This window comes from Myotis daubentonii, chromosome 1, assembly GCF_963259705.1.
Source record: "Myotis daubentonii chromosome 1, mMyoDau2.1, whole genome shotgun sequence".
Lineage (NCBI taxonomy): Eukaryota > Metazoa > Chordata > Mammalia > Chiroptera > Vespertilionidae > Myotis > Myotis daubentonii.
The window spans coordinates 135,168,547-135,193,614 of record NC_081840.1 but is presented as its reverse complement, the minus strand read 5'-3'; the positions used below and the strand labels follow the sequence as shown (position 1 = coordinate 135,193,614).

The 25,068-nt window shown below is 38.5% G+C and overlaps 1 protein-coding gene across 2 annotated transcripts in view; it reads right to left on the bottom strand.

Annotated features, from left to right (window-relative positions):
* Positions 1-25,068, bottom strand: part of PLXDC2 (plexin domain containing 2) — a 425,945-nt gene that overhangs the window by 189,510 nt on the left and 211,367 nt on the right. For both annotated transcript variants that reach the window (XM_059660677.1, XM_059660673.1), the window contains one exon: positions 21,015-21,161. In XM_059660677.1, the coding sequence (XP_059516660.1) occupies positions 21,015-21,161 (147 nt within the window). The remainder of the gene's footprint in view (positions 1-21,014; positions 21,162-25,068) is intronic.

Below are 25,068 nucleotides of genomic sequence, written 5' to 3'. Positions count from 1 at the left end.
AGGGAATAAAACCCCTCAACTAAGTGCCAGGTGGGTAATTAATCCCTTTAACTACGAACAATCATGCTTAAACTACATAATCTTTTCTCCCTGGAATGGAGATAAGAAACGCCCTAACCTTTGTAATAGAGATTGATAGGATTGAATCAACTGGTATAAATACAGATATAACTAGACAGCAAGACACAGAACTCAGGAGACAGAACTAAGAAGACAGAACTTAGAAGACAGAACCAAGAGGCACAGAACCTAGAGAAGAACCTAGAGACAGAACATGGCAAAAGATCCTGGACTGAACCTGACTACAGAAATTGGCAAGAGAACCTGACTAGAACCTGGCTACTGAACCTGGCTGGACCTGGACAGAACCTGGCTAGAGATTCTAAGCAGAACCTCTCTGGAGATCCAGACCAGAACTTGGCTGGAGATCCTGGCTGGAGATCCTGGCTAGGCTGCTGATCAACTGAACACTGTTTCAGTGTCCTTCCTTCTTCGCCGACTCCGTCTACACCTTTGGGGACCCCTGGACCTGCTGGGGTTGGACCCCGGCATGGACCAAATATCTCAATGCATGTTTTGGGGACTTTTTGGAGAGGAACTAATGTCAGACAAGGGAAATTACTGTTTGGGACTGACTATTAGACTTAATCAGGGTCATTCTCCTAGATGTCTAAGTATATCCACACCTTTAATTGCCTCTTTAACATAATTTTCTTATGCCTTCCAATTGTCTTCTCACTAATTATTATCTCTTTAAATTCTTTTTAATAACACATGAATTTTATTTTTATTTTTTTTTTAACATTTTTTTTTTTATTGCTTAAAGTATTACAAAGGGTATTACATATGTATCCATTTTATCCCCCCGCCCTAGACAGTCCCCTAGCCTCCCCTATCACCCAGTGTCTTATGTCCATTGGTTATGCTTATATGCATGCATACAAGTCCTTTAGTTGATCTCTTACCCCACTACCTCCTGCCCCCCAACCCTCCCCGGCCTTCCCACTGCAGTTTGACAATCTGTTTGAGGCAGCTCTGCCTCTGTATCTATTATTGTTCAAAAGTTTATAATGGTCTCTATTGTCCATGAATGAGTGAGATCATGTGGTATTTTTCCTTTATTGACTGGCTTATTTCACTTAGCATAATGCTCTCCAGTTCCATCCATGAAGTTGCAAATGGTAAGAGTTCCTTCCTTTTTACAGCAGCATAGTATTCCATCGTGTAGATGTACCACAGTTTTCTAATCCATTCATCTACTGATGGGCACTTAGGCTGTTTCCAGATCTTAGCTATGGTGAATTGTGCTGCTATGAACATAGGGGTGCATATATCCTTTCTGATTGGTGTTTCTGGTTTCTTGGGATATATTCCTAGAAGTGGGATCACAGGGTCAAATGGGAGTTCCATTTTCAGTTTTTTAAGGAAACTCCATACTGTCTTCCATAGTGGCTGCACCAGTCTGCATTCCCACCAGCAGTGCACAAGTGTTCCTTTTTCTCCACAACCTCTCCAGCACTTGTCGTTTGTTGATTTGTTGATGATAGCCAGTCTGACAGGTGTGAGATGGTACCTCATTGCTGTTTTGATTTGCATCTCTCGGATGATTAGTGACTTTGAGCATGTTTTCATATGTCTCTTGGCTTTCTGAATGTCCTCTTTTGAAAGGTGTCTATTTAGGTCCTTTGCCCATTTTTTGATTGGATTGTTTATCTTCCTTTTGTTAAGTTGTATGAGTTCCCTATAAATTTTGGAGATTAGGCCCTTATCAGATATGTCATTGGCAAATATGTTTTCCCACACAGTGGGTTTTCTCGTTGTTTTGTTGATGGTTTCTTTTGCTGTGCAGAAGCTTTTTATTTTGATGTAGTCCCATTTGTTCATTTTTTCTTTAGTTTCAAGTGCCCTAGGAGCTTTATCAGTGAAGAAATTGCTTCGGCATATGTCTGAAATTTTCTTGCCTTTGGATTCTTCTAGAATTTTTATGGTATCCTGTCGTACATTTAAGTCCTTTATCCATTTTGAGTTTATTTTTGTATATGGTGTAAGTTGGTGGTCTAGTTTCATTTTCTTGCATATATCTGTCCAATTTTCCCAACACCATTTATTGAAGAGACTATCTTGGCTCCATTGTATGTTCTTGCCTCCTTTGTCAAATATTAATTGAGCATATTGGTTCGGGCCGATTTCTGGGCTCTCTATTCTATTCCATTGATCTATATGCCTATTCTTGTGCCAGTACCAGGCAGTTTTGAGAACAGTGGCTTTGTAATACAACTTGATATCTGGTATTGAGATCCCACCTACTTTGTTCTTTTTCAGGATTGCTGCAGCTATTCGGGGTCTTCTTTTATTCCAGATGAATTTTTGGAAAGTTCGTTCTAGATCTCTGAAGTATGCTGTTGGTATTTTAATGGGAAGTGCGTTGAATTTATAGATTGCTTTGGGTAGTATGGACATTTTAATGATGTTGATTCTACCAATCCATGAACACGGTATGTTCTTCCATCTGTTTATGTCTTCCTCTATGTCTTTTTTCAATGTCCTGTAGTTTTCTGAGTAGAGGTCTTTTACCTCTTTAGTTAAGTTTATTCCTAGGTAGCTTAATTTTTTTGGTGCAATGGTAAACGGGATTGTTTTTATAATCTCTCTTTCTGAAAGTTCACTATTGGTGTATAGAAATGCCTCAGATTTCTTGGGGTTAATTTTGTATCCTGCTACATTGCCAAATTCATGTATTAAGTCTAGTAGCTTTTTGATGGAATCTCTAGGGTTTTGTATGTATAATATCATGTCATCTGCAAATAAGGACAGTTTTACTTCCTCTTTTCCAATTTGGATGCCTTTTATTTCTTCTTCTTGCCGAATTGCAATGGCTAACACTTCCAGTACTATGTTGAACAGGAGTGGTGAGAGGGGGCATCCCTGTCTTGTTCCTGTTCTTAGGGGAAATGGTGTTAGTTTTTGTCCGTTGAGTATGATGTTGGCTGTGGGCCTGTCATATATGGCTTTTATTATGTTGAGGTATGATCCTTCTACTCCCACCTTGCTGAGAGTTTTTATCAAAAATGGGTGTTGAATTTTGTCAAATGCTTTTTCTGCATCAATTGATATGACCATGTGGTTTTTTTCTTTCAATTTGTTTATGTGATGCATCACGTTTATTGATTTGCGGATATTGTACCATCCTTGCATCCCTGGGATAAATCCTACTTGGTCATGGTGTATGATCTTTCTGATGTACTGCTGGATCCGATTTGCTAAGATTTTGTTGAGGATTTTGGCATCTATGTTCATGAGGGATATTGGCCTGTAATTCTCTTTCATTGTGTTGTCTTTACCTGGTTTTGGTATTAGGGTGATGCTGGCTTCATAGAATGAGCTTGGAAGTGTTCCTTCCTCTTGAATTTTTTGTAGTAGTCTGAGGAGGATATGTTTTAGTTCTTCCTTGAATGTTTGGTAAAACTCCCCTGTGAAGCCGTCTGGTCCTGGGCTTTTGTTTGATGGAAGCTTTTTGATGACTGCTTCAATTTCTTCCATAGTTATTGGCCTGTTGAGGTTTTTAGATTCTTCCTGATTGAGTTTTGGAATGCTGTATTTTTCTAGGAATTTGTCCATTTCCTCCAGGTTGTCTAGTTTGTTGGAGTAGAGCTGTCCATAGTATTTTTTAACAATCATTTGTATTTCTGTGGGGTCTGTTGTTATTTTGCCTCTATCGTTTCTGATTTTATTTATTTGGGTCCTCTCTCTCTGCTTCTTGGTGAGTCTGGCTAGAGGTTTATCAATCTTGTTTATCCTTTCAAAGAACCAGCTCTTGGTTTCATTGATTTTCTGTATTGTTTTTTTGGTCTCTATGTCATTTATTTCTGCTCTAATCTTTATTATCTCCTTCCTTCTGCTCACTCTGGGGTTTTCTTGTTGCTCTCTTTCTAATTCTTTGAGTTGTAGAGTTAGATGATTTACTACCATTTTTTCTTGTTTTTTGAGATAGGCCTGTAGAGCTATAAACTTCCCTCTCAGGACTGCTTTCAATGTGTCCCATAGGTTTTGGATTGTTGTGTTTTCATTGTCATTAGTTTCCAGGATGTTTTTAATTTCTTCTTTGATCTCATTGGTAACCCAATCAATATTTAATAGCATGCTATTCAGCTTCCAGGTGTTTGAGTATTTTGGGTTGTTTTTATTGTAGTTTATTTCTAATATTATGCCATCGTGGTCTGCGAAGACGCTTTTTATGATTTCAATCTTCTTGAATTTGGGGATACTTTGCTTGTGACCCAGTATGTGGTCTATTTTTGAATATGTCCCATGAGCACCTGAGAAGAACGTATATTCTCTGGCTTTGGGGTGAAGTGTTCTGAAGATGTCTATTAAGTCCATCTGATCTAGTGAGTCATTTACGATTGCTATATCTTTGCTGGTTGTTTGTCTATAGGACTTATCCAGTGCTGTCAATGGTGTATTAAAGTCCCCTACTATGATTGTATTGTTGTCGATCTCTCCTTTGATATTTTCCAGGAGTTTTTTTATGAATTTGGGTGCTCCTACATTGGGTGCATATATGTTTACCAGGGTTATATCTTCTTCTTGTATTGATCCCTTTAGTATTATGAAGTGGCCTTCCTTATCTCTTGTTAAGGCCTTCACTTTGAGGTCTATTTTGTCCGATATAAGTATTGCTACCCCAGCTTTCTTTTCCTTTCCATTTGCCTGAAAGATATTTTTCCATCCTTTCACTTTCAGTCTGTGTGAGTCCCTTCTAATGAGGTGGGTTTCTTGTAGACAGCAGATGTATGGGTCATGTTTTTTTATCCATTCAGCCACTCGATGTCTTTTGGTTGGAGCATTTAGTCCGTTTACGTTTAAAGTTATTATTGAAAGGTACTTGTTTGTAGCCATTTCTTTTTTTGTGTGGCTGTTTTCTTTCTGAGCTTTTTATTTCTTATTTTTATATCAGTCCCTTTAGCATTCCTTGCAATGCTGGCTTGGTGGTGACAAACTCCCTTAGCCTTTTTTTGTCTGTGAAGCTTCTTATTTCCCCTTCAAGTTTGAATGATAGCCTTGCTGGATAGAGTATTCTTGGATTCAGTCCTTTGCTTTGCATCACTTTGTAAATTTCAGTCCATTCTTTTCTTGCCTGATGTGTTTCTGTTGAGAAGTCATTTGACAATCTAATGGGAGATCCCTTGTATGTAACTTTCCGTCTCTCTCTTGCAGCCTGTAAGATTCTCTCTTTGTCCTGAACATTTGCCATGGTGATTATGATGTGTCTTGGTGTGGGTCTTTTCGGGTTCACCTTGTTTGGGACTCTCTGGGCTTGTGTGACTTTTTTCTTCCCCACCTCAGGAAAGTTTTCTGATATTATTTCTTCGAGTAGGTTTTCTAATCCTTGTTCATCCTTCTGTTGTTCTGGTACTCCTATTATTCGTATGTTGTTTCGTTTCATGTTGTCCCAAAGCTCCCTTAGGCTCTCCTCCTGTCTTTTAATTTTTTTCTCCAATTGCAGTACATTTTGGGTGTGTTTTGCTTCCTTGTCTTCTAATTCACTTATTCGGTCCTCCGCTTCTCCTAGTCTACTGTTGATACTTTCAATGGAGTTTTTCATTGCAGCTATGTCACTCTTCATTTCCTCTTGGGTCTTACTTAGGTTGTTGATTTTTTCATCTGTTTCTTCTAGCTTCTTCCATATGTTATCGATTTTTTCATCTGTTTCTTCTAGCTTCTTCCATATGTTATCGATTTTTTCATCTGTTTCTTCTTGCTTCTTGAAGAGGTTGTCGATTTTTTCCTCCATCTGGTTTATGCACTCTAGGATCCTTATTCTGAATTCTTTATCTGTCATGTTGCATGCCTCTGTATTACTTAGCTGCTTTTCTGGAGAGTCCTCCTTCTCTTTCCTTTGGGGGTTTCTTTGTCTACCCATGTTTGATCTCACTGACATATCTAGACGTTGAGTTGTTCAGTGGTTGCTCCCTTGGTGGCAGTGACTCCTTGGTCTGTGGTTGCTCTTCGGGCGGTTGCGGTAGCAGCTGCTCTTCAGTTGTCAGCAGCTCCTCTGGTGGGTGCTGTTCACAGCTGTGGTGGCTCTTCTGGCTGGTGGGGCGAGGTTTCACGTACAGCTGCTGTTCCTCAGCAGAGGATGTGGTGCTCAGGAGGTTGCTGTTGCTTGGATCTGCTTTCCAGGGGAGTTCTGCTCTTCCCGGCTGCAAACCCTCTCACCAGCTGAGCAATTTCGCCAATTCGGTGTGAGTGTTACTAGCTTCAGCTTCCATTTGCTCCGGGACACGACCTGGGACACGTCTGCCTATATCGCCGCCATCTTGGTTCTCCAACACATGAATTTTAATCCTACATACACACTATTCCAGTTTCCCCTGCTTGCCTATTTCTCAGTTGTATTACAAAGGTAAATTAATTAGGGCCAGTAAAAGCTTGAAGACAGAAACTGCTTAAGAAGAATTAAGAATCTAGAAAAGAAACTTCTATAATTCTCAAAACCATTTTTAATGTCATTAATAACAACTGCTTTTTGTTTTAAGACAGCTTCTTCTTCATAGTAATAAAGCTACATTTTCTGGTTCTCCCAAGTCTTTATGCCATCTTTAGAAGGCATAATCCTGCTGAAAGCAGCTTGTGGAACAAAAATTGGTGGTAATTAAACTATTAATAATTGATGATGTCCTGAGTCCATGAGAGCAAATGGTCTTAAAAATATAGGAGTATTTATTTATTGAAAAATAAATTCATGGATTAATCACTAATTTCTATACATATATCTTAACATTCCATTTTTAATAATTCAAATAAGTTTTTATTTACCTTGAAGCTTTCTAATAGCTGAGATATTATTTTAAGTAGTAATAGTAGTGAAGTGAGATTTGTGCTATTGTTTTGAAAAAGTAGGTCAAATAAATCTTGAGTCAAACCATTTTCAGTATATTTATTTATGCCAGGTATTAACTTTGAGAAGACTTGAAAAACTTGAGAAAAATTACATTATGTTTTACCTAAATGGCACTTTACAGTGATACTGGCTTTTATCTGAACTACCTAAATAAATGATCTTATTTCTAGTAAGATTTATGTCTCTAATAGCTAAAAATGATTAAATAATCATTACTTATTAGATAACTTTTTAATAGATAACTCTGAATAAATTAAGTTTTTTAACTGGGATGTAATATATTCTTCCAAAATGCAAGTAACAATTGACTGTCTTTCTTGGAAATGAATGAGGCCCAAATACAACACATTCACCTATTAGTGCTTAAAATAGATTACTGCAGTCTCGCTCCTTTGCTAACCATAAGACACACATTTTACAATCTTCTTTTAATGGAACTAGGTGGAGAAATATTTTTAAATTTTAAATGGTTCTTTCCTTAATTTTGAATGATCTAGCATGTTTTGAAGTCAAAGAGCCTTCGAATTACATCCCAGTTTGATTCTTAGAAGCTCTGTGATTTCATAAGTCATTTAAGTGCTTTAAGCCACAGTTTGCTCACCTGTAAAGTCCAGACACTTCTTTAAAGATTATTATAAGGATCAAATAATCAAATGACACTTGACCCTTCATAAGCACTGACTGGATGGTGGCTACTATCAGATTACGTACATGAAGATATCTAGCATAGTTCCTTAAAACAAGTTTCCTAACCAAAAAGTAGCTCCTATTTGATTCCTAATAAATAGCTGGAAATGATTTAGTATCTGTTGTCTCTAATAACAATGCAGGCAAATTACTTCTCTAATAGAATCATAGCACAATTAGATATTATGTTTCTGAGCAATATTATGATGCCCTCATTTGTATTATATTGAAGTGATTATGACTACTGTGTTTACTAATGTTGGGAGAATGAAATTAACATTTAATATATCAGACATTGTGCTAAGTATTTTATCTGTTTTTAGCAAATATAAATGCTAAAATAAGGTGAACGTATGATGAAAAACAGAATATTTGTATAGTTGTAAAATATCTTGCAAAAAGATACTTGATAAATACAAAAAAGAACAACAACAGTGACTTTATAGCAAAGAAACAAAACCTGGCAGACATCACATTAAGCAGATGATCAAAGATAACATCACCAGTGACAAGACATAGTGACATCATGTACCTCCTGATATGCTACACAGTGGAGGACAAAATACCATTGCTGTGTTATTCTGGCCAAAAGCAGAGACCTGTGTTTCCTCATGAAGACACAAAGGTTTTTAGGACAAACCCCAAATCAGGGAAACTATAATAACTGGCCAATATTCTTTGAAAGAGTAGAGTTCATGAGAGACAAGAAAGAATGAGGAACTGTTGGAGGAGACCAGGAGATTGGATAAATAAATGCAGTGTGGGCCCTAGATTGGATTCTGGATAAGAAAAAAGAGGATAATCTACAAATTATGAATAAGGCCTATAGCTTAGTTAAGAGTATAGTAACAATGTTAATAGCTTGGTATTGATAACTGTACCATGAGTATGTAAGATGTTAACATTTGGGAAAGCTGGGTAGTAAACGATATCTGGGAATGCTTTCAATAATCCCTGCACAGTTTTTTATCAGCCTGAAATTATTTTTTAAAAACTTAACAAGAAAAGGTCAAGTAGTAAATTCACACCACAATAAGTAGTGGAGCCAGGATTTCAATCCACATAGGTTTGACTCCAAAACACTGTCTTAAAACCTACATCATTCTATCCCCCTTCTTTTATACTAGGTAATTCTTTTCCTACATGTCATCAGACTTCCCATAACTGTGTTTTCTACCTGGAATCCTTAATATTGCAGTCACATGCTTTGCTCTTATTAGATGTAACAATTTCCTTTAACATGTAATAACAATGCATGAGGCCACAGTAAAAAAATAAAAATAAATTAAAAAAAAAAGACAAAATCTGAAAAAGGTGTAGAACAGTCTTCTCAGATGAAATGCATGGAATGATGGGGACTAGACTAACAGAGCACCATGCTGGGTGGAGCCACAGTGTGCTACACCCCATGGAGGTCTGATGGCAACACAGCAGGCCCCTTCTCACCAGGTGATGGGCACAACTTAAACCACTTCTATTTTTCACACTGGGGTTCAGATGCTTCCATTTCTTACCTTCTGAGAATAGATCCAGGGACCTATTTTCTAAACTTCGAGAACATTTCTTTCCTTTTTTACAATTCTTAATGGTAATTGCCCTTCACTGATTTAGTCACCTGTGTAACAGAAATCAAGTCACTTCTAACAGTACTATAAATAGTACTGAAAGATAGCAGAGGGATATAAATATAAGCATATACACATGTATGTTTGTAGATATAGCTAGAGATAGAAACATTTTAATTGTCATATTTCCACAACAAGTAACTATTAAAGAGAGAAAGTGGACTGTGGAGAGGCATATACATGTGGAATAGCAATGCAAACTTCTGATATAGGCCCTAAAATAAGATTCTGCTTCTAGTCCCAAAATGAGATGAGTATATTCCAGAAAAAAAAATAGCTGCAGTGGGCACAATAATTCATAATGCTTTTACGATCAAGGATTTGTTATAAAATGGTATTTTAACCAACTCTCACACTCTGGGAGGAGAGAACAGGACATGGGTCATTGATCCAGTGACTGAAAACACTGCAAACCTAATTAAAAGATCAAAATGTTCAGGGAAATTGGCTAATCAATATGCAAATGTAAGGACAAGAGACTGGCTATTCAGTCTTTTAGAAAAAAAAAAGCCCATCAATTGAATTGATTTTTTGAGTTAGGAATTCTAACCGCTTCAGCGCTTTTTTTCATAACGGAATTGAGAACTTCATTAACCCTGCATACTGAATGACACTGTGCACGGGCCTATTCATAAATTAGAAAACAACATGTAAACATTTTGCAGTTACCTGATGCTCGCTCATGGGAAACAGAGTGAGTGAACTAGCGCCATATCTCTGGCCTCTCACAGTGCATGACTGGCAGCAAACACCTGACTTATAGGTGCTAGCTAGCCTATACTTGGGCATTTTGAGAATTATTCAAATTAGTTAGGTAACTATCCTTCAGGCGGGGTGCAGAACAACAGCAGGTTCCAGGGCACAGAGAAAGCACAACAGGATTTGTCAAGAAACCCCTGAAGGGTAGGTGGGGAGGACGAGAAGCAGAAAAAGCCAATTCTGGGTTTTTTACCCTGCTCTAGAAGCAATGCCGTGGGTCCCCAAAGGCTTCTCAAGCCAGAGTGTGCCTAGGAAACACTTGGGGTTCTGGTTAAAATGCAGATTCCGAATTGGTAGGTCTGGGGGTGAATGGGCTAAAATTCTGTGTTTCTAATAAGCTCTCCGCAGGGAGCCCACTTTGAATAGCAAGACTTGATGTCATATCAATGGTCTTTGGAACTCTAAGACAACTGCTATAAGGACTTTGACAGGCGTGAAATGGATTAAAAGGATAAATAGACTTGATTCTGGATAACATTATCTTGCTTCGCCTGGTAGCACTTACATGTCCTGAAATTTTCCATTTGAGGAATTGAAGCATAGCAGTACCTGCTTGCCAAGTCCCTTTAAAGCAATGATTTGCTAGCGCTCTTTGCAGCCCTAGTACACCTGAGGGCAATGACACCCCTGTTACCTCCTTGACCAGTGATCCTCAAACAGGGTAGGCAGGAAAAATACTCCTATTAGTTTATCCTTTGCAGTTTAAAAAGTCCCTCTCTTGCCTTCGTTGATTACAATCTGTCGTCCCTTTCCTGTCAGTGGAAAGTGACTGTTTTAAAGTTAAATATTTGCATGATGATTATTAGTATCAATGACACCAACATCTACAACACTGTGCCAGCCACTGAATTAAGCACTGTACAAATGTTAAATCTTTTAATTCTAATGTCAACCTTAAAAGGTTGATACTGTTATCACTCCATTTTATAGATGAGGAATTAATAGAGTAAATAACATGTTCAAAATCACCCAGCTAGTAGTTAGAAAAGTAGGGGCTGGGGGGAGGGGAAGGCAGACTCAAAATCCAGGCAGCCTAAGTCCATCTCCTTAAACACTATTACCAAGCTGCCCCTCAACAGACATGCTATGATTTGAAATTCAATGCAGGGAGAGTGACAAAAAATTCAAAACTTGATTACAGGTTGAAATTGAAATTGGGACAAGTTCAACATTAACTCTTCAAAGTTAACTCCTCTTTTGCTAACGTCTCTTTTTCTTAATTTTGTATTTGGAAATATTTTCAAATTTAAAAAAGTTACAAAAATAATAGAAAGAGTCCCCTATATATTTATGCAGATCACCAATATTTATTAACATTTAGTCACATTTGCCAACTTCTGGATTTTTCAAAAGTTAAGGAAATCGATGACTCTCAACACAGTCCCTCAGAGCTGCTCCCTTTGATACTCGCACATATCTACAGGTTAACCTGTCTGGGAGCAGGGCCCAGATGCTTAAACTTGACCTATTTATCAAGAGTGAATCTTACTTGGCATTGCTTCTCAGCTGCTGCATGATAAGAAATTTCTGGCATTACATCTTAAACTAGAGGCCCAGTGCATGAATTCATGCACGGGTGGGGTCCCTCAGTCTGGCCTGCGATCAAGGATGATTGGGGTTGTCTCGCCCAGTCCCGATCAGGCCGATGGGGGCCGGCCAGCCAGGGAGGGATTGTGGGAGGTTGGCCAGCTGGGGAGGGACTGTGGGAGGGCTCTAGGACGTGTCCAGCCCTCTTGCCCAGTCCCCATCAGCCAGACCTCAGTAGCAAGCTAACCTACCCATCAGAGCATCTGCCCCCTGGTGGTCAGTGCGTGTCATAGCGACTGGTCGACCAATAGGTCGGATACTTAGCATATTATGCTTTTATTATATAGGACTAGAGGCCCGGTGCACAAAAATTTGTGCACTCGGGGTTGGGAGAGGAGGTCCCTCAGCCTGGCCTGTGCCCTCTCACAGTCTGGGACCCATCAGGAGATAAGGACCTGCTGGTTTAGGCCTGCTCCCGGGTGGCAGAGGGCAGGCCTAATCCTAGGTGTAACCCCTGGTCGGGCTCAGAGCAGGGCCCATTGGGGAGTTGGGGCCCCGCCTCCTGTCATGCACAGAGCAGGGCGGATTGGGAGGTTGCCATGCCACCCTCAGTCATGCTCAGGGTAGGGCCGATTGGGGGGTTGGGGCACCACCCCCTGTCACACTCAAGGCAGGGTCCATAGGGAGGTTGCAGCGCCACTCCTGTCATGCACAGAGCAGGGCCGATCAGAGGGTTGGGGCTCCGCACCCTGTCACACTGATCCCGGTGCTGGGAAGCCTCGCTGCTCCGCTGATCCCAGGGCCAGGACGCCTCTCGGCTCCCCTGATCCCTGGCCCGGAGGCCTCTCGGCTCCGCTGATCACCGGGGCGGGAGGCCTCTCTGCTCTGCTGATCGCGGGGCCTCCGACTCCGCTGATCACGGGGCCGGGAGGCCTCTGGACTCCGCTGATCACCGGGGCTGGGAGGCCTATGGACTCCACTGATCACCGGGCCGGGAGGCCTCTGGACTCCGCTGATCACCGGGGCTGGGAGGCCTCTCGGCTGATCACCGGGGCTGGGAGGCCTCTCGGCTGATCACCGGGCCGGGAGGCCTCTGGACTCCGCTGATCACCGGGGCTGGGAGACCTCTTGGCTGATCACCAGGCCGGGAGGCCTCTGGACTCCGCTGATCACCGGGGCCGGGAGGCCTCTCGACTCCGCTGATCACCGGGGCCGGGAGGCCTCTCAGCTCCGCTGATCACCGGGGCCGGGAGGCCTCTCGACTCTGCTGATCCCAGGCCCTGAGGCCTCTCTGCCCTGCTGCTTCAGGGCTGTTTGGCTTCGCTCTGCTTGGAGCCTGAGTATGCAAATTAACCGCCATCTTTTAGCTTCTATAATTGAAACATTGTATCTTTTGGAGTTGTTGCTTCAGGAGCTCAGAGCCCCGCAGCTGCGGGGATCCTTGACTTTCTCCATCGCTGGGGCAACCAAGCCTCCTATTCTCAGCTGCCTGGCTGCCAGCCGCCATCTTGGCTGACAGTTAATTTGCATATCTCGCTGATTAGCCAATGAAAAAGGTATCGGTTGTACACCAATTACCATTTTTCTCTTTTATTAGTATAGGATGAGAGTAGCTTACAGGAGGCTCACTTCCAGACGCATTGGAATTTTAACAGAGAAACTTAGTGAAGAAAGAGACACTCATTTTCTGGGGCTGGACTCAGGCACAGCAAAGTTCTGGTGGTAAGCCAATGTATAAATAAACCATGTGACATGTTGATTATTCCCAAGGGCAGCGATTTCCAACCGGTTTGCCCAAAGAGGCACATTGGTGTGCAGCAAGAATTTTTAAAACATGCAGTACCTGACTCTTTAGTCAGGAGCATTGACCTCTTTTCCCTTAGATTGTCAAATTAAAAAAAAAAAATGACAACAGCCAACAAAACAATAGCCATCTGGTGTGAATGAATAAAAATTATGCCTATTTTTTTTGCCAGATCAGCAAAAATTATAATATCTATTTCAGTGTGCCAAAGAATTTTAGCAATTAGTTTATGTGTGCTATGAGATGAAAAAGGTTTTGAAAATCTCTGCCTCAGGTAATCATTTACAACTTAAAAGATAGGTTATAATTTGGTAAGTAGAAACAGACAAAAATAAAATATATTGAAAATAGCTATAAAATATTTTTAAAAGATATAAAAATACTAAGTTATTAAGGAAATCTTCATCTGAAAATGTCTTGTCTTTTACCTCCAAAACTTAAGATGTTTCACAAGAATTAAATGTACTTGCTGTTAGTTGTAGTCACTCTTAAGAAATATTATATTTCATCTACATTTTGTCAACTTTTCTCGTACAAAATAGTCATGTGTAAGCTTAACCACTGAGTAGCTTCAGGATGACATGTTATCTAAAATTAACCACTGGTATGTCATCATGGGTTCATGGAGAGATCCCAGAAAAGATAATAAAAAATAGGTTGGAGAAGAGAACCCCGGATGAAAAACAGGAGTAAATGGACTTATTTATTCCACCTGAGATATGGCTGAGGGTCCTATTTTAGCAACTTTATGATTATGAAAGATTAATGTGAAATCTAAGAGAGTTTCATAGAAACCTCAAGTATTCACCTCACTGTGACTTTAAAAAGCTGAGTAGATATTTGCCTACCTAGAATTATTTTACAGCCATCACTGGTAACAGAGAACGTATAAAATTACCTCCCAATGTTCCTACATTAATTTTACATAAAGAATGGTGCCCACCCCCCACTAAAGACACAATATGGAGAATGAAGATGACATTGACCTGAAATATGATGAACTCAAGTATGATTTTTAAAAAAAGAATGTCTTGCTTTGGAAACCTAAGGCATGTTATATGCATAAGAATTGATCACTGGGGGCTTATAAGGCTGCTGCTATCTTCAGGAATCACCAAAGGACCTGCAATGTCTAAAACCCGGTTCTTAGATTCAGGAAGGGTATCAAGGGTATCTTAAATGATTAGTAATTTATGTAATTAGATCAGCAAAAGGCGTTTACTAAACTCAGCAACTTGAATGGGCCAAGAAGTGTTTGAGGTGTTCTTAATGCCACCCGTGGGAGAGACTAGCTCTTTCCATTACTTCCTGGCTCTGAGGCGGGTGGACCAGCCTGTTTCCCTGGCACCCAGAGGAACAGAAGTCAGTTTCTCTAACCTCATGTGATAACGCTGAATGGATCACAAAGCCTCAAATAACACTTCTTCAGTAGAGAGAGAATTATTCTCAAAATTGGTAGGTGGCCATTTGAAATAGTAAGAGTAAAAGGAATGAAACCAAAATCAAGCTGGAAGGACATGTGCAGGCACAACTCATCTCAGTTTGTTATTAAACTAGAGGAAAATCCCATGAGCAAAACCAAGCAAGGCCAGGTGGATGGACTGTGGATGTCTTACTTGAAAGGAAACAATTCAAAAGACAGAGAGCAGCAAGTTTATTCACCCAACCCAACAAAAATAAGTAAAAGCAACTTGTTACATACTGTGAACAGGACACGGGCAGAAATGTGTGGTCTAGATAATAGCCTAATAGAAACAGTAATTTAAATTGCCTTTAGAGTTAATCATTTAGAGAAATTAGCATTTATCAGTTGATTTTCTGATGCACAGAAAAAAAATGAAATTGCGTAATATGAGCAAACAATGGACTATAATCACAATTGGCATCCAAATTTAGCTCTCCCAACATCAACATTATGCAAATGTAAGACTGATAGAAATGCTAGTTGAAATGATGCTATTTTCCTGGGGGAGGGGGGGAAAGAAAATAAACTGCAGAAAACTTCATTTTTTTAAATGAAGCTTTCTGCTTATAAATCAAGTAGTCTGAGGATCTCTGCCAAGAAGAGTGTTAGAACAATCACCATGTCAAAACTACAAGTTTCATCAAAAACCTTGCCTGCAATACGACAGAGGTACAGAGTAGCACTTCATTTCATTTTGCTGAGGTTTCTTATATAAAGAATCAATCTTTTTTACTAACATAGAGAAAGATACAATTTTGTAAGCTAAGAGTGGGCTTATATCTAGCAAAGAGCACATTGACAATTTCTTGGCAAAATAAAATATATGGAGATATAATATTGATATTAATATCTATCTACCTATATTCTTAGAGAATACTTAGAAATTAGCTTTTGGGGGGTTTATTATGTTTTTGGACTCTCCAATAACAATGCATTTGCAATCTCATTTTTATTTGATATTTTCATAGCTATTTCATTTTTATTCTCAAATAAGAACTGAGGGGTAGTCAAGGTGGGCAGGTTGTAAAAGTAAAATGCAGAGAGTCCAAAACCTGAGAAAAAAAATTTTGGAGCCAAGGTTTTATAACTCCTATCACCCCAAACTCCTTCCACCAGAGAGTGGTATCAAGTTGTAAAGCAGAATTTGATAAACCATAGTTTTAGAAGGCAAAATTATTCTAATTTGACTAGCTACTTAATCAAACTTTGTGCCCAGCAATGAATGAAAGTATATGATTTAGAAATATAGAAAATAATCTCAAAATTATGAAATTTGAAGTTCCACACAGAGGGAAAGAAACAGGTACAAACAGGTTCCTAGGTTTGTAGTTAGAAACTTCCAGAGCTACAACCTGACAACTGTATGACTTTCAATAACGGAAAACAGATAAAACACAACAACCTAAAACAAATAAGTACCACTAATTGAATATAAAGTGCTGGCTCATTGCTTGCCATATGGTAGGGACTTACTGCAAATTTTTTCAACTTTATCTAGGAATACAAGATCCTTCCTTTAATTTGTCAAAGGTAAAAGTAGGCTTTAACATCTGCTTTATTTATTTTTAATAATAATTTAAGAAATGTTATTTAAACCAAAATGCACAATGGGGAGGTTTGAAAGAACATGTAATGAAATTGCAATATACATATGTAATGTGAATACTGAGTATATCTTACATATAAAAAGAAAAAGAAGTTAGTGTGTTCTGTCATGTAAAACGTGAAATAAATGATTTAGAAACAAATACTCAGCTGTGAAATTTTAAGATACTAGAGGCCCGGTGCACGAAATTTGTGTACTCGGGGATCCCTCAGCCCAGCCTGCGCCCTCACGCAGTCCGGGAGCCCTTGGGGGATGTCTGACTGATGGCTTAGGCAGGGAGCAGGCCTAAGCCATTAGTCGGACATCCTTAGCACTGCTGCGGAGGCAGGAGAGGCTCCCACCACCACTGCTGCACTTGCCAGCCATGAACTTGGCTTCTGGCTGAGCAGCGCTCCCCCTGTTGGAGCGCACTGACCACCAGGGGCAGCTCCTGTGTTGTGAGGCTGCCCCCTGGTGGTCAGTGTGCATTATAGCGACTGGTCGTTCCACTGTTTGGTCGATTTGCATATTAACCTTCTATTATATAGGATTATGTTAATGGAGAACAGGGATAACTTTTACTGTTTCCACCCTCCTCCTCTTTCTAGAATATTAATTTATGATCCCCAAATGGCTTTGGACCACATTTATGAGTGATGGTGGAAGAGCGAAAAATATTTTTTTAAAAATTATGCTATCAACTCAGACACTCCTTTGTCTTCCTCTGACCAATTCTGAGGAAGCCAGAAAAGAGGAAGGTAGCTGTGTCTTCAGAAAAATCAATCTTCTAGCTTTCTCACTCTACCTCCTGCTTACTTAGGGCTGGATTACTTAACTAACTGCCCCTGGGTCTGCCCCTAGGTATATCGTTTCTTCTTCTTTTGTTTTGACCTTGGGCATGCAAATTATATCCTTTTTGGTGATGAGATTATAGAAACTTCCCTCTTCTTTTAGGGCTTAAATGTTTGCAGCCTAATTACCAGAGAGCACTGCATCAAGAATTATGATAATCATGACATCAGTAAACCAAGTCAACCTGGATGTCTTGTTTCCCATTTGCCATTTTCCCTTGTGCTAAAACCTCTCAGTAACATCACAGGGAGAACAGCTGTGTTATGGTGTGTGTGTTCTGTGAAGGTTGAAGGGAGGGGTTCTGTGGATATTACTGAGTCCCCTAGTGCCTTAACATTAGAAATCTGTCCTCATCTCTAACAACCTGATTCTACTCAGAGGAAGGCGTAATGGAAACAGAGCAGAGAGATCCAGGAAGGATTGGAAATGTGGGGAGGCCAATTGAGGACATGTTAAACCATGCATCACTCTTTACAAATTATAAATCTCATACTAATTTTTATGAAAGGAAGAATGTTTGTAGAAAAATTTTTAAATGTTCTATTAATTTATAAGTTTCCAGGTATAAAATTTAATTAAATGGAGTCCAATTGGCACATTTTTCTACTGAAGAAAAGAAAACTCCTGTGTACTATTGGTGGGGATGTAAACTGGTGCAGCCACTATGGAAAATAATATGGAGGTTTTTTGAAAAATTAAAAGTGGAACTACCATATGATCTAGCGATTCCACGTCTGGGTATTTAGCTGAAGAAATATATAACACTAATTCAAAAAGATATATGCAGCCTGTGAAAGAAGGGGCCACATGCTGACCTGACAAGCTCAGGAGAGGCCTGCATGGCAGTTTTGCAGACTCGGAGACCTAAAGTAGCCACAAAGGATGGTCTGAAATTAAACCTTAACTAAAAGCAGTTATGGTGGGCAGTTATGTCCTAAGCCGATATCTACACTAATAAGGTCAACCTTTACTGTAGCTGAACCTATCTGTCTTTTTGCATCTATGATAACATACCCTTGAAATGTCTGGGTAACTTGTGATTTCCCTGTATCTGGAGCCCCTGGGGCAGGGCCAGGTGTGCTGGGCCCAGGACAGATGCAGCAGATTCTTTCATTTGTCATGTTAATTGTTCCTGCACCCACCTAAGTATGTGTCCATCATTTTACTTTTTATCCTATCACAGAGGTTTCCCCCACTTCGCTTAATCCCACCTCCTTAAATGTGTCACCAATGAATTTCATGTATAAATACGTATGTAACCCTGCCATTCTCCGGAGCACTATCTCAATTCGTTGAGGTTCTGCTTCCCGGCATATGTCGACAGTTTGGCTCAAATAAACTCACAAAAATTCTTTACAGGTTTCAATGGTTTTTTTACGTTAACAAGCCCTATGTTAACTGTAGCATTATTTACAATAGCTAATATATGGAAGCAACCTAAATGTCCATTAATAGACAAATGAATAAAAAAGATGTGGTACGTATGTACAATGGAATATTACTAAGCCATAAAAAACAAATGAAATCTTACTATTTGCAACAACATGGATGAACCAGGAGGGTATTATGCTAAGTGAAATAAGTCAGATAGAGAAAAACAGATTCCTTATGATTTTATATTTAGGTAGAATTTAGAAAACAAAATAAAGAAACAAAGAAAACAAAGGAAAAAAAAAGTTATAATATTGAAGAGAAGCAGAGTTTTCCATTCTAAAATATGCTTTTTGGGTTATTATTTTTAAAGCTGGATATTTTCAAGAAAGAAGACTCAGGAAAAACCTTTGGCCCCTTACCCACCTAAAGGAATTTAGATAGAAAACTGCTCCAGGAAGAGAACTATCATCTTAGATAACATGAATTAAGTGTGATTGACAGGGAGGAAGCTAGTAAGGACCTTTTGATCAAAGTCCTCACTGGGTCCCTTTGTTGAGTATGGCCCAGCAAGCATTTATTGACCAAACATTTGCTTTTTCATCTCCATGTGAATTGCCTTCCCACGATTTAAAGTCCCAAACCATAACTCCCAACCCCCTTTCCCCTAAGCTTGAGAGGGCATGTAAGCCCCATCTGTCCTATATATATTTTAGTAAAGCAAAGTGGGATTTCCTGAAGATGAAATAACTTTCTAATAGACACTGTCCTACTATAATCATTTTGTCTTCTTTTGCAGATCCGTTCTAAACCCAACAGTGAATCATTTCTGAATCTGTCATCTTGCCTGGGGTTGCTTGAATATGGAAAAGCCAGATGATGAAATTCAGCAAGGAAAGGTGGCTACTCTGTAGTGTTTTTGTGCGTATGTTGTTGTTTTTTTAATCCTAACACTGGGACATGTTTTTTATTGATTTGAAAGAGAGAGGAAAGGGATATAAGAGGGGGGGGGGAAGGGAGAGGAGAGAGAGAGAGAGAGAGAGAGAGAGAGAGAGAGAGAGAGAGAGAGAGAAACATCCATAGGTTTCATCCCATACATGCCCCGAACAGGAATACAACCCACAGCCTTTTAGTGTATGGGAGGACTCTAACCCACAGTCACCCAGCCAGGGCAAGCTGGCTACTTTGCTTCTCTGCCTCAGAAAACATGTGCTCTACATTGAAAATTGAATAAATCATTATGGTGGATTATATTTAACTTCCATTTTAACAGTTAGAAGTTGACCTCCTGAAATAGGAAAGTCTAGTACATGTACATACAATAAAGGCTGTGGCCAAAATTTTTGGTATTTTACATTTACCAAATCCATGCCTCTTTGAGTCACTTAACCCATTGAGTCTTTATATCAATAATGGCAGAATACTTGAAAATTTAAAGTTGTTTCACTTTAAGTCATACTAAACTGAACAAGACATCACCTCAGTAACAGTAAGATTACCACTGTTGTCTATGATAGCAAAACTAAATAACTTCTAAAATGTTAAATCAGGCACTTATCAGGAAGCAATTCTCAAAACTGCTGAAAACCAACTGTGACAAATTTTACACACACATTTTGAGTGTGGGCCTCACTGCTTACATTAGCATCCTAATTTCATCACTTACTAATTAGAGACTTGTAGGTAGATTCCTTATTTTTCCAAGACTCCATTCTCTCATCTGCAATATCTGGACAGTAATATTGAAATCATAGGATTGTTGTGTACATTGAAAAGCTAACCTGCATAAGCATTCAGTCTATAAGGTAGAAAAGGATAACAATTACCATGTGAGGTGAGTCCTATATAACTTCCCCTGTCATCCCTACCATACAGATGTGTAAACTGTGACTCAGAATAGTTACATTATTTGTTTTAGAAACCACAGCTGGTAAATAATGAACTCAGGCTTAAAATATAATTGGAGACTTCTAGGTTTAATTTTTTCCTTTATATCAAACTTCTTCACTTAGATCTTTATCTTGGTCTATATGTGTATTGGAATCATAAATGTTTCTGGTTGCACTTTTCCCAGGCCAAGAGTAAGAAACCCATGCAAAATGGAAGATACTAAATTAATGTAATTTTTAAAAAATATTGTCTAAACTCATGGATCACAAAAAAACCTGACAACCACCCAAGATCTATCTCAACATTGAATACGTAACTCATCCTCTCATTAGGAAAATTGTTAATAATTGAATTAAAGGTGGGTTCTCAAAATAATTATTTTTTATTTTCTATAATATCTTATATGCAATTATTAATCTAAATTGCAGTTGCAGAACTAAATATACTTGAACAGTGATCATAACAAGAAATGCTGATATGTCAGTTAAAACAAATTTTTTTTTTCGCAGCAGGAAAAAATGAAATTGAAATGTCAAAGCACTTACTGCAGCTTGTCGATGAGTATTGGAAAGTATTCCATGAATCTTCACTTTGTCCTTTTCCATTTGGTCTATGTTCACCCACAAATCCCGGCTGGCCGAATCAGAGGGACCATATATCCGAGATATATAGTAATTGTGATCTGTGTCCTCCTGTAATAATAGAGAAAAATGCACATAAAGAACAGAGCATGGATGGACCTTGAGGGCAGTATGCTAAGTGAAATAAGTCAGAGACAGATAAGTACTGTATGTTTTTATATGTGCAATCTAAAAAAGCTGAACTCATAGAAACAGGGTAGGATGGTGGTTACCAGGGGCTGGGGTTTTGGAGAAACGGGGAGATGTTGGTCAAAGGGTACAAACTGCCCAATAAATTCTGGGGATCTCCTATACAGCATGGTGACTATAGTTAACACATAATACATGTACATAATACATGTACAGTATTATGTACTTGAAAGTTGCTAAGAGAGTAGATTTTAAATGTTCTCCCCACAACAAAGAACTGGTAATTATGTGATATGATGTCAGTGTTAGCTAATGCTATCATGGTAATTATTTTGTAATATATTAATGTACCAAATCAACATATTTTATAGATAAAGCTACACACTGTTACATGTCAATTTTATCTCAATAGGGCTGGAGAGAAAAGAGGCATTTAATCCAATTTATGTAAATTACAGAGTTATAGACAGAGTTTCATGAAAAAGAAAAAAAAAGTCAGTTCTCAAAAGAAATGAACAGAATACGGTCCCCCAAAATTCTTAAAATACAAACTAAATAATGATACTATGAAATTAAAAGTGTTAGTATTCTTCAAAAACAGCTAAAGGAGTTAACCTTTAGTGGATGTGAATTAGATAAAAAATATATAAAATTAGTAAGCTTCTTTAGAAGAAATTTATAAATAAACAATAGTCTTTCTATTACAAGGATCTCTCTAATTGCTGACCAAAGAAAATGCCACTCTTGGAACTATTTAATGAAAACTTGAACTATAATTACCACTGAGTGACAACAAATTCAAACTTCTCTTCTTTAAAGCTGGGGTTACATTAGGGCCTGCTTTAAGTTAAAGATCCTAGAAATGGATAATATATATTTTCTCTATAATCGGGGTTACTAAATTCTACTTTTACGTGATTCTCATTGTTGGTATCACCATGGTGCCTGCTACAGAACCTTTATTTTTCATGTCTCTCACTCAGTGCAAAGACTTAAATGTTTTAAAAGGCAATTTTGAAGAGAAGCTCCCAGAAAATAAAATGATTCTTGACTAATTCAAATTGCAAATATTTTTTTTACCATGAAATGTAATTGTGCATATCAATTTGTGGAGCCCACTAGATAGAATATATTTTAAAACATTCAGGTATATGTAAGAATAATGGTTATTGGTTATAGGGTCTGTGATTTGAATAATAATGTTTGAGATGTGAATATTGTCTAATGCATTTATTAGTTGTTCTAATTAAATAAAGTACAATTATTCTTGAAATCTTGTCAAAACAAGAATTCCAGCTACCTTTTCACAAGCCATCAAGCTAGATATATATAGAAAACTGACTATATGAAGGAAGGGAATATTTTTAGTGCTAGATTTTGCTGTGTGACTAAAAAAAAAAATATTGACCCTGATTGTAAATATTGAGAACAGTGATTATATGTTAACATTAAGATTTTTTTAAAAGTTCCTAAGTAAACCTCCAATTAAACTCTGGGTATAACATTGAATTGTGTGTATACCGATAAGAAAATTATGCAGAGAAAGGAGAAAAAAGGAGACACAAAGGCAGAAGAAGGAAGAAGATTCCATGCAGCCCAAGAGAGATTTCATAGGGTTTCCAGCACTCCCTTGCAGAAGATGAAGACACTGATTATGTGGGTTCCGGGGGGAGAGGGTAACAAGCATTGCGACTATGTCGCCAGCGGGTCTTCCCTGTTGACTGGAGCTTCACCACTGGATACTTCTGAGGTGGGTCCCGTCCTTGCCACTGGGCACTAGCCGTTCTGCACATGTCACTCCAAAGGCCACAAGGGCCGGTGGGGATCAGGAGCACACAAGCATGGTAAGAAAGTGGTCTTACCACTTACCAGTGGTCTTACCAGTGAGACATCTAGAAGCTTAAAAGGGATACTTTCTCTTATTCTGATTGCTGAGAAACGTAGGGGTGAGACTTGAACTACCGCCCACATGTTGCTGCCAAGAGAAAACCCAGCCTGAAGACACAGCAAACATAGATGAGAACAGAACAACAATCAATGCAAAGAAAAAGCCAGATCCCTGATCAGGTGCATATAAGTTTGACCTACACTTGGGTGTGTTAACCATGAAATCTTTTTTATTGTTAAAACACCTTTTGTTGGGTAATTGTCAACTAAAAGAGTCCTAACTGACAACCAAGTTTCCCTAACTTACAACCAAAAGAGACTCAACTTAAGCAACACACTGAAGAAGGCAAACTAATGTAGAGATTTACACATCTCTATAACAAACATCTCCCGTTCAATTCTGGTATTCTAGCTAGTCACATAGCAGAAATGAGAATTTAAATCTAACTTGCCAGAAATCATCAGATCTGAATAACAAGTGATAACGATTCATGTAATTTCCCAACGAATCATATAAAAGGGTGGTTTTGAAGAAAATTGGCTATGAGTTTAAATAAGAATTTTAATTTTTCCCTATTGCTAGAATTATTATAAACAGTTCAGCAACACTAAAGTCAGAGATGTAATCTTTAGGTGAATTATGTAACAGATTCTATGATGCTGCCAAATTTCCACATAAATACCAAATAGTATTCTCTTTAAAACTGCAAATTTTCACTATAGAATTCAGTATAATTATTGCAATCAACACATTTAAAAGGACTTTGGTATTTCCCTTAACACCTATATCTCTGTAATAAGTCAAGATATAGTCTTAGCCCTAACTGGTTTGGCTCAGTGAATAGAGCATCAGCCTGCGGACTGAAGGGTCCCAGGGTCGATTCTGGTCAAGGGCATGTACTTTGGTTGTGGGCACATCCCCAGTAGGGGGTGTGCAGGAGGCGGTTGATCGATGTTTCTGTCTCATGGATGTTTCTAACTCTCTATGCCTCTCCCTTACTCTCTGTAAAAAATCAATAAAATATGTAAAAAAAAGATATAGTCTTAAAGTTAACATAAAGAATAATATCATTATGCTTAAATAATGATTATCTGCAAAAATATACATGTTGCCTAATTACAATCACTTATACGGGTATGTGATAATACACCTTTATTTTTACTCACATCTTTGAAAATATTGCAAAGCTAAGGATTGGCCTTGGTGTTTGACAAGTTTGTCAATTGCCATGGCAACTTTTATTCAAAGAGGAAGGCTATTTTTTACCCAGGAATTTAGAGGCATAAGTTATTAAGTTCCAGGGCGAAGCACTGGGCTCAGTTATTCAGGGGAGCCATAAAATAGCTGTCTTAAGAATGTGACATTTCAGCACTATTAAATGATAGGGACCATATCCTGTCCTGTATAGGAGTAATGGCACTTAAAGAGTTGTCAAAAGCCAATTCAGGCACAAAGATTAACCTTTTCTTCTCAAACACAAACTATTTTTAACATCATAGAAAATAAAACAAAACCCTACTAAGATATGCCTAGTTGCCAATTCACTTAGGAAACCAACTGTTACTGAAAGTAGATGGCACAGTAGGAAGCTATAAACCCTATAAATCAATTCTTCTCAAACATGCTGGGAAATGAGCAGCTGTAAATGAAAAGAGGATAGACAGCAAACACACAGAGGAAAAGTCATCGTAAGTGTAGCCTAAACATTCGGCAACATGCAATTTACACAATTCCTAACTCATTGTCTTTTTTTCTATCATGGGGGTTAAGTTGATTTTATGGTGGGTAATTTTTATGAATGCCTCACATTGCCTTATGAAAGTAATAGCACTTGAACTCCAAATTTATTTCACTGTGCTAGTCATTTGAAATATCTGGATACAAAAAACATAATCAAAGTTCTTAGGTAAAGCTATTTAGCATTGAATCAATTTGTTACCT